Source organism: Anser cygnoides, chromosome 7, assembly GCF_040182565.1.
Source record: "Anser cygnoides isolate HZ-2024a breed goose chromosome 7, Taihu_goose_T2T_genome, whole genome shotgun sequence".
Classification (NCBI taxonomy): Eukaryota; Metazoa; Chordata; class Aves; order Anseriformes; family Anatidae; genus Anser; species Anser cygnoides.
The window spans coordinates 1842253-1857795 of record NC_089879.1 but is presented as its reverse complement, the minus strand read 5'-3'; the positions used below and the strand labels follow the sequence as shown (position 1 = coordinate 1857795).

General features: G+C 39.6%; 1 protein-coding gene across 1 annotated transcript in view; it reads left to right on the top strand.

Annotated features, from left to right (window-relative positions):
• Positions 1–15543, top strand: part of MGMT (O-6-methylguanine-DNA methyltransferase) — a 170134-nt gene that overhangs the window by 22463 nt on the left and 132128 nt on the right. Inside the window, exon 3 of the mRNA XM_067000914.1 lies at positions 1924–2063. Coding sequence (XP_066857015.1) covers positions 1924–2063 — 140 coding nt within the window. The remainder of the gene's footprint in view (positions 1–1923; positions 2064–15543) is intronic.

The window sequence follows — 15543 nt, the reverse complement described above, 5'->3', positions numbered from 1 at the left end:
GAGTAAATTTGAGCTTTTTTCAGCGTGTCTGTAGCTGAATAATTGCATAAGTTCTTCCCAAATTTGCTTCATAAGTTCAAGGGTAGGATTACTTTTATTTACTTTTGCTCCGGTGGGCAAAACTGTCTACTTGAGTTTTTTCCTTCCCTCTTCAGTGATGTGTATTTTACTCACAGGTTTGACTTCATTTCATAGCACTCAAAAACAGGATTTCAAAAGAATTTCTCTCATTTGGAAAAAAATTATGTAGTGTTGTACAACTGCAGACAGCGATCAGCTGCAAGTCAGATCTGCCTGGCTCTCGATGCTCCTCCAGTCTGTGGTCGTGCTCGTAACTCAGCGTCCTGCTTTCTTAGGCACTTCTGCACTTACCTGAGACATCCGTCAGGCTTTCAGCATCGTCCTCCTCACTGCAGGACACGTTCCCCCTGGGATCAAGAGTGAGAGGTGTGGGGGAGCCGCTCCCTGGTACCCTCTCCCTCATCTGCAGAGGCTCCAGCAGGAGTTCAGCAGCCCCGAACTGCCCCTCCTGGGGTACGGTCCCTGACGCCCCATCTCCCGCAGTGCAGCAAAACCATCGGCTGCCTTTCTGCCCCTCCTCAGGTTCAGAGAGCTAGTGTTTATGGACCCCGTATTGTAAAAAAAAATTGTAAGCATCGTTGGTGTTAATGCTAATTCATCCTTCAGGAAAAAAAAAATGAAAAAAAATGAAATACTCTTTTAAAGTTCTTCAAGAAAATAAAATAGGAAAAGGAACAGAGGAGCAGAACTTGAAAATGTGAAGAGCTAGCTGGCTCAAAACTGGGAGGCTCAGTTCTAAAAACCAGCAGTCTTTTTTTTTTTAAAAGGCAGCTCTGTCATAGGTCAGGCAGACTTGAGAGAGGTTTGGGTCAGACTGTGAAATGGTTCAAATACTGGTCAACATAGTTGACCAACTAGTCAACATGTTGGCTAGTCAACATGTAGTTGTCTTTGGAGACTGTGCTGGTTCTGAGTATTACAAAAACCGGTGAATTATTCAGGTATCAGGCAAATTGCAGGTTAGTTATATGGTCATAGTGGTTTTAAAAGACAAGGAGCCATTTTGGTCTTCCAGACCAGGATGTTACCAAGATGTTTGCTCATCAAGTTTTCTTGTGTTGGCTTTTTGGAGCAAAGGTCGTCGTCGTCCTGCTGGCACCATTCCTATTGTGATGTGACCCAAACCTAAAGTTTGGTGTCTGAGTGACTCCACAATGAAAGTTTTCAGTCCTGTTACTTTTCCTAATGATTTTACAAACCCAACTGCAAATAAAACTCCAATATCTACTGATTCAGACTGTTTGTTAAGGCAAGAGGAATTTGATGTGGAAGTTATTGTGGGTTTTGAACAATATTGAGAAATGCTTGGCATCGGTTTCCAACTACGTCCTATCAGTAACTGTAAAACCAGACTGGTAACAATGGGAATAAAAAATGTTGCTAAGGAATGATTGATTTTTTCATACATTTTTTCCAGCAGACATATTCTATTTGTGTTCCCGCAGTTATTTGCATAACATTGCTGCTGTAAGCCGGTGAATATGCCTTGTTGTCATAATAACCCTTTTGAAATCAGTGTCAAAACACTTCACATCGGATGTTAGCTGATAAACCAACCATGAAACTTCTATTACTTGTGATTTTTATGAAGGTCACTGTTCTGTTAACATTTCTTTTTTCTTTTTTTTTTTTTTTTTTTTTAAGACTTTGATTTAGATGCTGACTTTTCAGGACAGCTCGTTCCAAGTTAGAGTTTTGGAAGTAAAAGACACAGTTGAAGAAACTTGAAATACTGTTTTGTTTTTTTTTTCAAATTATTTTTGAGAACTACACAAAATACATTGAGATGACTGTCCCTCGGTGACAATGCACACAATTAGAGTTGTTTGTTTTTATGAACAGGTAACTTCCAAAGAGGGAGAATCTCAGTGCAAGGAGAAGCATGCAGTTCTGCTTAGCCCCGTGGGAAAACTGGAGATATCTGGGTGTGAAACAGGCTTACATGAAATAAAACTTCCAAAAATGAGTGTGCTGCCAAATGGGTAAGTTCATGTCCTATTGATCCTATGTTTGAGTGTGTAGGAGAGGAAACAGATTGCCCAGAGGATCTCAGGCAGACTGTGTGTGCTTGTTTTTACCAGCCATATCGAAAACACAGCGCTTTCTCCTGTGAGAGGCAAAGCAGCCTTGAGCACCTTTAAGGAATGGCAGTTGCAGAATGCACTTTTCTCTGCATCTTTAATACTAGCTAAAAAATGTCCTAAAAGACAAGCATGCTTAAAGGAGGTTTTGAATGTATGTCCTGCCCCCTCGTTTTGGACAGACCTGTGAATCTGCCACTGACAAGTGACGCTTGCCAGTGTGTTTTGTAAAACCGTATCTAGATAGATATACTCCAGCAGGCAGAACTAGGTTTGAATAAGTCATTACTGCAAACTACTAATGAGATCTTTGGTTTGTTTCTATAATTTATAATGTCTTCTGGAGTTCAGTGGGTGTATACGATAGGGGAGGTAGCGTCTCAAATGTAGGACTGATTGAGGAGGTACTGGTACTTGTTATGGTTGAATGGAAATGCTTTTCAGTCTACTGAAGTACTGTCCTGTTTGGATCCTTTTGTTCTGTGTTGTTTCTTTTTTTTTTTCTTTATTTGTGAGGAAAAGCTGACGTTTTTAGAAGAAATACAGAATTATTTTCTTTGTTATGTTCTTTTCTTGTATGGATTTTCCTTTGCCAAAATTGCTAGATGCCAAATTTCTTTGCCAAATCCTCAGCCAAAATTAAAGCTACTAACACTAATTATTAAAGCTTGTTTCCTCAGCCATTTTCTGGTAATGAAGTTGCAGCCTTTGCCACAGTCTTACAACAATGATTTGTGTTTTTTTTTCTGATATGACCCAAACAGGTTTCATTTTCTTCCCTCCATATTGTCCTTCCCCACTCTGCTTTTCTCTTTTTAAAATTTCCTTTGACTTGTGGGGTTTTCCCTTTTCTCTTTTTCTATTTTACTACCCTTGTAATTTTTTAAGTGTGCATGACATTAATCACAAATATGAAGCATAATGTGTATTCTGGTTGAAATATGTTTTTACCTCTAATTCTAAAACCTTCAAGCCTCTGGATTTGACAGTTTTGCCAACTCCAGTGATATGGAAATAAGTACTCCGGTTTCCTTCATACTCTGATTGCAGTATTGGATTTCTGCTGATGAGGAATGAAAGTAAAACAGTATTTAGGATAAGGCTGAAGCTTGCCTTTGCTACAGAACAGCTTCTGGCTGGAGCACAACTAAAGCAGGTGATGACTTTTCACCTTTGAGAAGAGAAAATGTCAGTGAGTGGTTGGAGGAGTAGTAAGATAAAGCTCTAAATACTCTTGAAGGTGGTGAATATAAGAAATTGTGTTTTCTTTTGTATGAAAACAAAAGCTGAAGACAGAAACAGTCGTGAAGTTATAGGTATTAACAAATACAGGCTTGACGTGAAATGACGTATTATTGGAAGAAAGTAATTCAAGGCTATTAATTGGTAAAGGCCAAGAAGGTGGGTGGGGAGGTATTGTTATACGGGGTATGTTCATGTAGCTCTCCCGGAAGGTAAGAGCAAAGGTCTGTTGTTATGACTCCTCTCTTTAATATTGAGTTTTTGAATGTTTTACTTAGTAACTTGCCATCTTTTTCTGAACAAAGTTTTCAGTAAGATATTATTAGAGCAAGTGGGGGTGGGGGAACAGAGTAGAGAAATTGGTCTTTCAGACACAAACCTTTTTCCACAAAAATACACTTGTGTGCCCAAACTACTTTTTTTTTTTTTTTTTTTACTCATTTCTGCACAAAATAAAGTTGCTGCTACTTACAAACCGTGTGTTTCTCCCATCCTTAAATTTAAGTCTAGCTATAAGGCAAGATCTTTTCTTTTATACAGAGAGCTTCTGTTTTCCATTGTGGCAGGGTTTGCCCCTTGCTAACGTGTAGTATGGCCAGGTTGGTTGGTTGAAGAAGGATCGTGTGACCTTGTCTTCAGGCAGAAGTCAGGAATTCTAGATTCTTTTCCTATTTCCTTGATTTTTTGTTTGATCTTGATGCATCCATTTTTTTCTGTGCTTAGCTGACTTAATTTCCCAGTCTCCCAGAAGCGTTGAGGCTTTAGTAGCATCTTGGTAACACTTAGCTTATCAGATTGCAGGATTTTTTTTTGCAAAAATTGTTATACTGCAGAGGGAATATTACTGGAGAGTGATCCAGTAGTTAACAGTACGCGGGTTATTCTTACAATTACTTTAGGAACTTTAAAACTGAAAAATGGGTGGAAGGTGGGACTTTCTTTTGTCTTAACTGATGATAAAGTTCTAAAAATTTTAAAGCCATCTGTAAATGTTTGTGCTGAAGTATAACATTTAATCTCTTCTACTCATCGCTAGTGAATAGCTGTTAAATCTGGCCTCATTATTTTTGACAGAATAAAATAAAAACAAAGCAGTGCCCAGTGTTTCTCCTAACTGGCTAATAAACACCATGGTAAGGAGATTGGGTAGGAAAAAAAAAAAAACATAAGAAACATAAAAATTGATTTTAATGGACCCCTGTCAGAGAGAACCATAATGAGCGCAAGTCTAGTAATAAATATTGGTATTCAGCACCACAGTTGCTGAGACTTTTCATGTAGAATTGCATGTAACAATCAATATAGATTTTAGGGTTTTTTAACAACAAAAATAAGTAAACCTTTGAAATATATAAATACTTAAGACTTGCAATCTGTCAGACAAACCTCCTAGTTATAGAAAAATCTGATGAGAGTGCCTGGTTAATGGCATAATCAGGTTGTGGAGATCTTGCTCTATTTTACAGCTTGTAAAATGCTCTGCAGTTAATCACCTGAGATTACAACCTATTCTGTGATGGCTCTCCTTAAAACTTAAGAACACAGACTGTAATGTAGACTAAAAGGAGAAGCAACAAAGTAAAATTCAGTTTTCAGTATGCTTGAAAGAAATTGATCTATTAATGAGATGAAACTAATTGTAATAACCTGAGGTTATTCTGCTCCTTGTGAAACTAGCAGAGTTTAAAAGTCAAGGCATGTAATGGCGTAATGATTTCTGTTTGGGGGGAGGAATTTTTATTCAAGCTTTACATATATGTAAGGAAAAAAGATGGATAGATAGATAGATAGATAGATAGATAGATAGATAGATAGAAAGGTAGATAGGTAGGTAGATAGGTAGATAGGTAGATAGAAATATTTTTTCATATAAAAGGAATTTCACCTAAATATAATCTTGAAAATTTCAATTTGCTGAATGCTGACTAAAAGTGTTTTTAACAGTTTTGCAATCTAAGTGCAGTGCTAACAATTGGTTGTCCTAAGCCAGTAACTTGAAAGCACCAGTTTCTACTTTAATCCAGGTATTTAAGTTGTGGATTGACTTGTTCACTGGCCATTTAATTTGGCATTGTGAATTAATCTAGGATTAATTAGGTCTAAGATACCCGAATCGGAACCAGAGCCGATTACGTCGGTGTCAGAGTGGGTTGGCTGGAGCAGCCAGCTTCCCGGGGTTTGATGCCGATACGTGGTGCGTCGCTGGCTGCGGTACTTTCATTCCACACGCAGCGCCGTACGGAGGTACAGGCTTCGGGTTCACAGCCCGACTGAAGGACCACATATTTGTTATTGGGTTGTTTCTGAAGCGAGTTGCTATGTATTGCTTCGGGATTGTGAAGTGTGGAAGAAGTATACTTAAGGTGAAGCTTGTTTTTATAAATTTCTCCCTCTTCTAGGAACTTCAGGTTCACGGTTCACATTTTTATAAAAAACTAAAAGTATATATATATTTTTAGTACTGTATCAGCCATTGTATTTCTTTCTTTCAGAGTATACAAATATTGCCTTCTTGATCAAAAGTAATGCTTCTTTCCTCCACTGTTCCTGCCTGAAATATTGCCAGTGTTTAAGTCTATTTGCTCATGTCCAAAAGAAAAACTTGTGGTTTCTTTTTTCCACTGTTACTCTACTTCTGAGTGTCTTTAGCAGCTTCGAAGTTTCAGATTTAGTTTTCTCGTTCTTCCACTTTCTCCTGCAGTGTTCTCGCCCTGGGATGATTGTTTGGAGATTTTTTACTCCTGAAGTGTGGTGGTAAATCACCAGCTTGGTGGTCGGCGCCACGTTTGTGACTTCTGTCACCAATAACAGAAAGCGCGCTGCTATCTTCCTCCGCTAAGTATTTGCAGCACAACATGCTTTGGGAAGACGGGGATGTTGGCGTAGCAGTTAGGGTGCCAAGGCAGGAACAGCTTTTGGCCGTGTTGCAGTAGTGCAGATGCCTTCAGGAATTTCCCGTGCCGCGGGTTCCCTGCCACCCGACGTTCAGCCACCGCCACGGCTTTCACAGCCAGCTCATTTGCTAATGCAGAGCCGAGAGGTGGCACCTGGAGGATTTCAGCCGAAGGAAGAGCAGTGACGGGCCTTCAGGTAAACTGGGACAGCTCCCAGCCTGGGATTTGACAGAACTGTCGTGCTGAGCGCTGGGTCGTTCATAGTGTGACGTACTACCACGCGTTTATGGATGTGCTTGTGAAATGAAACTTAAATTCACAATTGTGCTAACGTGCTGATATTCCGACATCCGCCAAATGACAGAAGGATGCAGCTGTTGGTAATTTTTTCACGTAGAAGCTGAGCTGAGCTGGCTGCGGTCTGTCGCTGGGGCAGGATCCGGATGACCTGGGGGCAGCCGCCCGCCTCGACGCCGTGCTGCTGCTCCTCCAGGGCACGTGGCTGCCCGACACAGGCACCGGGGCTACATACCTGGGCAGAAATAGATGTGTGCAAATGGTCCCCTCTCACGTGGACTCGGGGAATTGGGTATTTGTCAGCGTGGATGTGGATTTGAACTCAAGACTGCAGAAAAGTTGCTAGTGTATTGCAATTTCTCTATAGCATTTCGTTTCCCCCTATCTTACTGACAGTCAGAGGAGGAGGAACAAGGAACCACTCTGGCCATTCCTGTATTAGTAATCTGCCAACACCTTCCAAGGGTGAATCTACAAGTTCAACAAGTTAGCCAGTGTTTCAGTCTCTGTGCCAGATTAACATTATCAGAAACTCTCCAGAATCTTTCTAAGCCGGTTTCCAGCCATTACAGATTCAAAGAAAATCTCAAGTGTGTCAAAATGCAGCTAACGCAGCGGTGTATGGGAGTCTGATAAGAGCCTAGAACAATAACTTGGAGAGGTGTGAACCACTCCGTTCATCTCCGAGGTATTTAATCATAGCCAGTGATGATGGTTTAAATGTCAACTTTGCTAACTGTTTCATTCCTCATACTGTAAAATTTACTGTGAGTGATATCTCACTTTGATGCCACAAGTGGGAGGCATTTGGGAGAGTGCCACTCCTCCTATTTTTCCAATAAGCATCAGCCAAGGCTAAGAAACTTAGTGGAGCTCAGGGGCATACTAAAAACCAACTGACGGAGATAGGTATGCAACTACTCCACTTAGCTGTTTTGAATAGATGTCTGTTTTACCACAAACACCTGAAGTTAAGCGAGTTAAGTGTACAGAGGGTTATTGACAGTAATGTGGAAGAGGTGTGATTATTCCCCGTTCAGTTCTTCCTTAAAATTGTTGTGTGACAGTAGAGATTTTATAATTGAAGTGGAATTGGAGGAAAACCTGATTGAGACAAAGTACACACTTGGGGAAAAAAATAGCTAATGATTTTGTGATGATCTCTAAATGTAAAGCAGGGGAAAAAAGGTGTACTAGATACCTCTCTGAAACTTAAGCTAGTGGTAGAATCGGCTCTATACACTTAATGACATTTCTTCAGAAAAGACATTATGTACCTGGAAGGAACCACTGGGCTCTTTTTCTACTGAAGATTGTATTTGCAGCCATTATTCTTGTGCAAGTAGAGCTGTGTTGATGATTATTTCATAAGGCCAAGACCGCTGTCCATATGGAGTCATCCTATGGTCCACACACCACAACATTAAAAAAGAAAATTATAAGAAATCTCTCCACTTCTTAAAAAATTATATTTATTTTTGGTTGGTTTTCTTAACAGCAAGTTCTGTTGCAGTGTTTGTCCTCCGTAAGGTCACGGTCCTGCCCCCACAGGGGAAGATGTTAAAACGTCGACTGTGGACAAGTCCAGATGCATCGCCTTCCTGCCAGCTGAAACAGAGCACTTACTATTGTAAATACCATAATCATCCAAGCTGACGGCATTTATCAATGATCAAAGTATGCTTTGCGTGGCACTTTCCTTTTTTATAGTTTAATGTATTTAATTACTGTTTACAGTGACTGGAAAATGGTTCATTAGATGGATCTTTTGTAGGCATTAATATAAACAGATTAGGTTTGAGATACAGTCCGCATTTGATGCGAGTCTGAATGTATTAAGTCCCTCAGTAGAGGCTAGGTGAAAGGCTTGGACTGCTGCACGTGCTCTTGGCTTCTGTACTTTGTTCCCGAAAGCTTCAAGGTACGGCTTTGGCTGACCCGAGAGTGTCGCCCTTCTGGGGCGCAGCTTTTCTTTTCTTTCCATTAGACCATTCTGAGTTGGATATCTTGTGTGGTGTTCTTTAAAGGCCGCGGGATTAAAAGTCTTCCAGCCGTGCCTCTTCCTGATGGGATCCCTGTTATTACTTTTAAAGCTCCTTTTCCTGTGCCTTCTTCCAGAAAGTCATCTTCCCCTCCCCAGCCAGTTGGAGCAGCTGAAGCATTGAGAAAGCTCTTTCACTCCAGATCACCTTGTTCGTGACACCGGGGAGCCTGCAGCAGCCGTGAGCGAGCAGCATTTAAACTTTTAGCTAGTGAAGCGAGCACTTGGCTTGTGCCAAAGAGGCCTTCAGAATAAATCCAGCCAGGACAGTGCGCTGTCAGGCTGGTATGTAAGTGCCAAAAGTACGGTTGCAACTTCAGCGTGTTATGGTGCTGCCGTGTTAGATTTTTAGCTGTTGGACACAAGGCTGTTTCAGAATGAACCTCTGAGTATGATTATAGCTAGTAACCTGAGTGCTTCAAGGACTCCTGTCTGTATTTTGTCGTTCTTCAGCATTTTAAGTTAGAAAGCCAAAAGGGATGTAATTTACTGCTTGCCCGATAAAAGGACCGCAGCACAGTCCAGCCTGTTGGGCAAAATCCAGGCAGGTTTTTAGACCTTTAGTTCACCTGAAAATGAAAGGAAAGCCCTACATGTGAGCCAGTACCGGTGCTCTCTGTTGGGCTGTTTGGTCTGCTTCTCTCTTGCGTTTTAACCCTTCACAATCCTGACAATGCTCATGTATATATTGATGCACAACTTGAAAGTAGGTTTTGGGTATCTGTGTAGAATGATCACCAAAAGGAGAAGGCCAGTCTTCCCTCGTCCATCTTTCTGTTTCTCAGTCTTTTATTTCTGCGTGTTGTTTAACTTGTGGCACTTAAGCTGTCGCAAACCTCATTGAGTGTTCTGCTGCTCGACTTAAGCATCTGCATCTTTTCTTTCTAGATAATAGGAAGATGATGCTTGTTACTTTTTTTCAAATTATTGCAAAATACCAGGAGGAGGTATATTTAAAAGAAAAAAAGAAAAAAAGAAATATTACCTTCTGTGGAAGAAGTGTCTACAAATATCCAGGCATCAATCTTTATTTCAGCAGATTCAATGGATGTGGCAGGAAGAGTTATTATATAGCATAGTCCTCCTTTTATTAAAAATAAACTGGGCTAGTTTTTTTCGCAGTTTCTTGTGGAGATGCTACAGATTGTTTATGCTGCATCAAGGTAAGAAAACTTTTTATTGGAAATGGTGCTTCAAAAACTTAAACAAAATAAAGTGTAAAAACATCTAGAAAGTTTAGACTTTGTCAAACAAAGCCTTATACATAGTACAGCTCAAATACTTAGTTTCATATCTTTTTTGAAATGGTTTGCAGGGTAAGTTTTACTGGCAGGTGTGGATGGTGAACTTTATTTTGCATGAGTGGAGAAAAAAATAAAAAATTCCTTTTTCACTTAAACTGAGGTGAATCTCAAGCAACTCCTCTGTAATCAATACTGTACTTTAGATGTGTTATTTTTCCTGACAGCACTGCTGCATTTCTATTCATCTGTCAAAGACAGTATTGCAAGATTCAAATAGGAGTGCTTTTTGCAAGTCTTCACAGTTGTGTTTTTTTCCCATAAATCTAACTGGAGAAGCCTTTGAGGACTCTGCATTAAAAAAAATAATAATAATACATTCTAATGTGCTTATTATTATCCGTGCTAATCTTCTGATGTTTTAAAATCTGTAATGTTAACATGGACAATGTCATGTCAAAATAGTCAAACATCTATTTTAGTGTGCAGAAGAACAGCTTTGCTGCTAGACTTGTGTGCATTTGTAAACCTGGGTGGCTGGCCAAGACTTCTAAGCAGGAAATGTTATAACAACGCAGTGATCACATTTTACAATGATGATATTTTAAAATGGCAAAAATAACAACAAACTGTATTGGATAATATAACTTGTGCAGACACCCACTCGAAAATCCCACAAATATGATGGGTTTATTTCTAGTGCAGAAGATATAGAGCCATAGTAGTTATGAAAAATAATTTTGCCAAAGAGGGTTGTGAGAATTTGTCTATGCAGCCTCATGTTTTCACAAAATTTCTTAGGAAAGAAATCTTTTCTTGACACCCTGCCCTATACTATGCCACAGATATTATGCCTGGTGTATCTTTACTAACTCCTTCTGTAATTCAGACCATGAGTGGAACCTTTCCACTTCTCATGCCAGAGGTAGATTAATGCAGTGGAGCATTTTTCCATTGCAAATCCTTGCTATAAAGATGGGAGAATGGACTGCATAATGCCATGGATTATGTTTCTATTATAGATCTGAATTAGTGCGTATTCTTAAATATAGCAAATCTTTGTCTTGGTTTTCTTCCCAGGCTTTTCTAGTCCTCAAAAAAAAAAATAATAATAATAAAAAAATCTAGATACATAGGCAGATAGTGCCAAGGATAATTTAAAGCCACAGAGTTGTTTTGAGGTTAAGCAGTGGCGTATGAGTACAGAGGCCCACCTGGACAATACGGCCCCTTCCTGCAGACCCGTGAGGGAATTGAATTGAAAACCAGTGTTTTGCTGAGCAGCCTGTGATGTCTACCTGAAGAGCCTTGAGTATGCAAATGCCACGATCAGAGCATTGTATACTGTTAGGAAAGTGTCAGGGTTCTTTGGGGTTTATCTGGTATTTTCTGATTTTGCCCATTTGTAGCTGGAGATGTCACAGCAACAGCCGGTCATTATTTGCTCCTTTGGTTCGTGCACTTGCAGTAAAGCTCACGAAGATCACATACATAATGCTTGTGCTAATCACAGTTATTCTTCAAAAGCCTACCTTGATTCATTGTCTAAAGAAAACTTAACACTTCTGACTGGGTAGGACAAAACCCAGTGAATGATACTGGAATGCAGAGCTGCAGGGTAATAGTGTCCTGAACCCGCGTACCACCGCGGCAGTGGGCTCGCCTGTGCAATTACACCGATTTCAGTCAAATGCAAATGATCTTCAGAAAACCGTGTCAGAAGAGAAAGAGTTAAATTCTAAAATCTTATCCTGTAACTGTAAATGCCATTTTTCTTTCTTCACAAATGTAACCTTTTAACATTTATTTTTAGCTTTTGCATTAATATATGTAAAAATATTAAAAGCTCTTGTATATTACATTAAAAACTTATGTCAGCTGCCCTGCTTTTTCCTATTTATTAAAACTTTTCAAGCAGTGAAAACATTTTACTTGTTAATGAGGGGAAGAAGGAAAATTAATGACATAGAGCTTGGATCTTCCAAGATGTCTCCTTTTAACCATGCAAAACCAGCTCTTTTTCCTACACTATGTAGTTTAATTTCTGTGTTAGGGTTCAGTAAGCAAATGCAAATAGATTTAATGATTTGCATCAGTAGATCACTTCTCAGTTTAATATCCTCTGATATTTTGGTCAAGGACTTTTTCTTTGGAAGGCTAGTGCTGTTTTGTAGACTAAAAATATTAATAATGGTAGCATTGTTATGTTCAAGTAAAGCAAGGCAAATGTATAACTTATTCAAAAGCAGCATCTCGTATTATCTTCTCACCAAGATCATGCAGTGGAAAAAGTTATCCAGAAAAAGACACTTAAGAAATAATTGTGACTTGCTGATCATATTAAACATTTAGTGCTGGTTTCCGTATCACATCTCATCTCATTTTCCTTCAGTATCAGGATTTCAAAATGCTGACACAAAGTGCTCCTGCCAGTAGTGAAGGACCTCACCCCGGTATTGGCACGTGGAGCGGGTGCCACGTCAGCTGGGAAGGCTGGAGGCTGCCGGAGGACCCCACTGTACAGCCCACACCTCAGGCTTTCTCTGAAAGCCTCAAGCTTCTGGTTTTGCCTTTTGCTGTCAATATCAGCAGGTACAAAGCTGTTCCTAGAAACATGGTGATTTATATTTTCTGCATGTACTTTCTGAATATTAAATCTAAGTGTAATTTACATAGACTCAAATCCAAGTCCCATTGAAGTCTGGGAACTGTCACTTCAGCAGGAGAGACTGAGTGGTCCCTTGCAGTTCTTATAAACATTTATGAAAGTTTTAAAATCTTAAATGCAGAAGTCTTATGTTAGCAAACCACATCAACAGGCAGTAACTGAGCTCTTCTATGCTGCTGGCATTATATGCCAGAGGCCAGTAAGGGTGATAGGGTAGGAGTTTGCTGCAGACCGTGGTATTGAGGGGGGACTGGAAATGTCCATCTAGTAGTGTGGAACAGAACTGCATCCTCCTCAAATTAGAAAAGACTTAATTGGCGATTTTTAAATCCATTGTCAAAGGATTTTGCATTATCTTTCCTGGTGAAAAGAATATAACTGTTCCACTGTTAAGATGATTTAATCGCTGACATTGTCAGCAATTGCCTAACTATATCATCTTTAAATCAAACTTCCCCAAATTCCTTAAAGGAGTTATTCATTAAACGATTAAGTGAGAAGAATTCTAGGGATAGATATACCAGAGACTCAGCATCCATCGTTGTTAGTTCTCAGAAGTCCTGATTCAGTAAAAATAAGTTCCTATTGGATTTTGAAGAATTTAAAGTTGTTTAGTACATATAATCCTTCAAGTGATAAATACTCACAATTGCCTCTTTGCATATTAAAATGAGTCCTTGTTGGTAATAAAAGCTTTTTTGATTGCTTCTAAACTTCTGAGTGAACGTATTATGTCATAAACAGCAAATGTGAAATCCTGGTGATCATTTAATCAAATTAGGTTTTGAACAGCTATCAATTTCTTTAGTTAATTTTGACATTTGGGAGGCCTACTGTTGTAGTCTACTAATACGTAAATTGTCATTCGTACTAATAGATTTTTTTAATTGCATTTTATTTTGCTTAATAATATTGTAGATTTATACATGATTTTACAGATTGTCTGGTGTGAAAGAGGACTATTGTAGAGGATATTTCTGCTTGTGCTAGTTCAGGGCAGGAAGCAGTAAAGCAACGAGGTAAAATTAAAATAAGTTTGTCTCTTAGACTATCAGTCAATTTTTGTTTTCATTTATCTCTCCTCATCGTTAGTGATGCGTGCCCTTGATTTGGTCATCCCGCAGTTAGGTTTTGCTCATGTTCAGGCTATTATGATTAACGTAGTCTCTCTGTACAGTTACCATCCTGCTTCTGTAGATGTTTTGTTCATATTATGTGCTCTTTGTGTTGTGATTGTTTCATGGGCACTGTGATACAGATGTGTGTGGCACCACCACTGATTTAATACGCAGACACACACACAAACAAAATTATCTTATCCTGGAGATGCTGGGCAGACACTGCCTGGCTTGGTGTCAGCTTGGCTCCTGGGAGGAGGAAAGGCATCTAGCACTTAAGAGTTTCAGCTGCACAAATGGTGAGCATGTTCTGGTCCTAATGGAAAGCCTCTCCGGAGCTGGAAAGAAAACATTCCAAAAGACTAGTTTTTTACCACATTCATTGCACTGTATTACTGGACGGCTAGACATATTTATCACATATGAGAACCATGTTGGAAAGCTGCCTGTCTTACAGACATTCAGGATTTGAGATATATATATTTTTACTATGGAGTGTCTGGGCAATTAGATTATTTTTCAAGTTTTTTTACTTCAGTCGTATGCACTGAAAAGATGCAGGATAGGGACTGTGGTTTAGCTGCCATACAGACCGTTCCACAAGGACAAAGTGATGTGACACTGAAATGCTTTTTAAATCTTTATTTACCATGTAATGGCAGGCTGTTTGTTTTCATCCTGCCCCAACCAACCTGTGGCACTGAAGTTGCTCATATGAAAGGCCTTGAAAGTCTACTTTAATAAGATAAATATTTTTACTGTCCTTTGAGTTTCAATGAGAAACCTCTTAACTTTCCTAAAAGTGAATTGAAGGTTTCATCACAGGTTGCTGTCAAGAAGAATGAGTCTCCCTGAAAGAGTGGCCGTTGGGTTCACGGGTGGATCAGTCCACACTAATGCAAAAAACATACTCGTCTGTAGGAATAGGTATGGCCATCAGGCAATTATTGCATTATTTAAAAAGCATTATGGAAACACACCAAGTTGTTGATGGCTGTTCCGTTAGACCTAGACCTCTTGTGGCACGTGGTGCTACAGTAGACTAATACAACCATGCTGATCAAAAGGCAGCCTGTGGAAAACCTCTTCTTGTGATGGCTAGCTGCCCTGAACAGCCTGGGGTACAGATGCCTAGATATAAGGGAGAAAGAGAATATTTCCTCCCACTTTTTAAACTCTTCACGTTCAATGATCAGACTTGGAAGGAGTTATAGAAAGTTTAACCACTATATGAAAGAGTTGGTCATAAATATAAATCAGCTTATATTAAGGCAATTTGAAATGTACTACCTCAATAATTTGAAAGTAGTCATTTTTCACAGCTCATGAATGTTCCTCACCTCTGAAAATAGTTTGTTCTAATTTTAAACACTGACACGAACACTTGAATATAGAAAATGTCTCGTGTTTATGTATCTGAAATTCAAAAGTCCGGACTGACCTGATCTCTGTGTCGAACCCTTTCCCTCTCTCCCAGACAGAGTGCCAGAGCCTGCCTTGGTTCTCTCCACCTCTCTTTGAATTCTTGGAAACAATCTGATTCCTTCTGCCGATGGTGGCAGGTACCGCCACCCAACGTGGATGTCGTCTTTGGCAGGGGGGGACTTGTTGCTTGCTTTTGCAGGCTTTTTCCACGTTAAAGTTTCTGGAGGTTTTCTGCTTTTGCTGCTCTGATGGTGTGCTTGTCTGTTAAACCCGATCCCCATTTTACTTGGCTTCAGCGTTGGTTGCAATTTCTGTTGGTCATGGTTGGGATCACCTATCAACTCCTGTAGGTCAGGAGTTTTCTGTGTGCTGGGTAATATTGCTTGTGACTCTGAGCTTGTCCAGATGCTCTTCATTTATGCAGATATCCTCTGGGTTTTAAGATTTATGCTTCA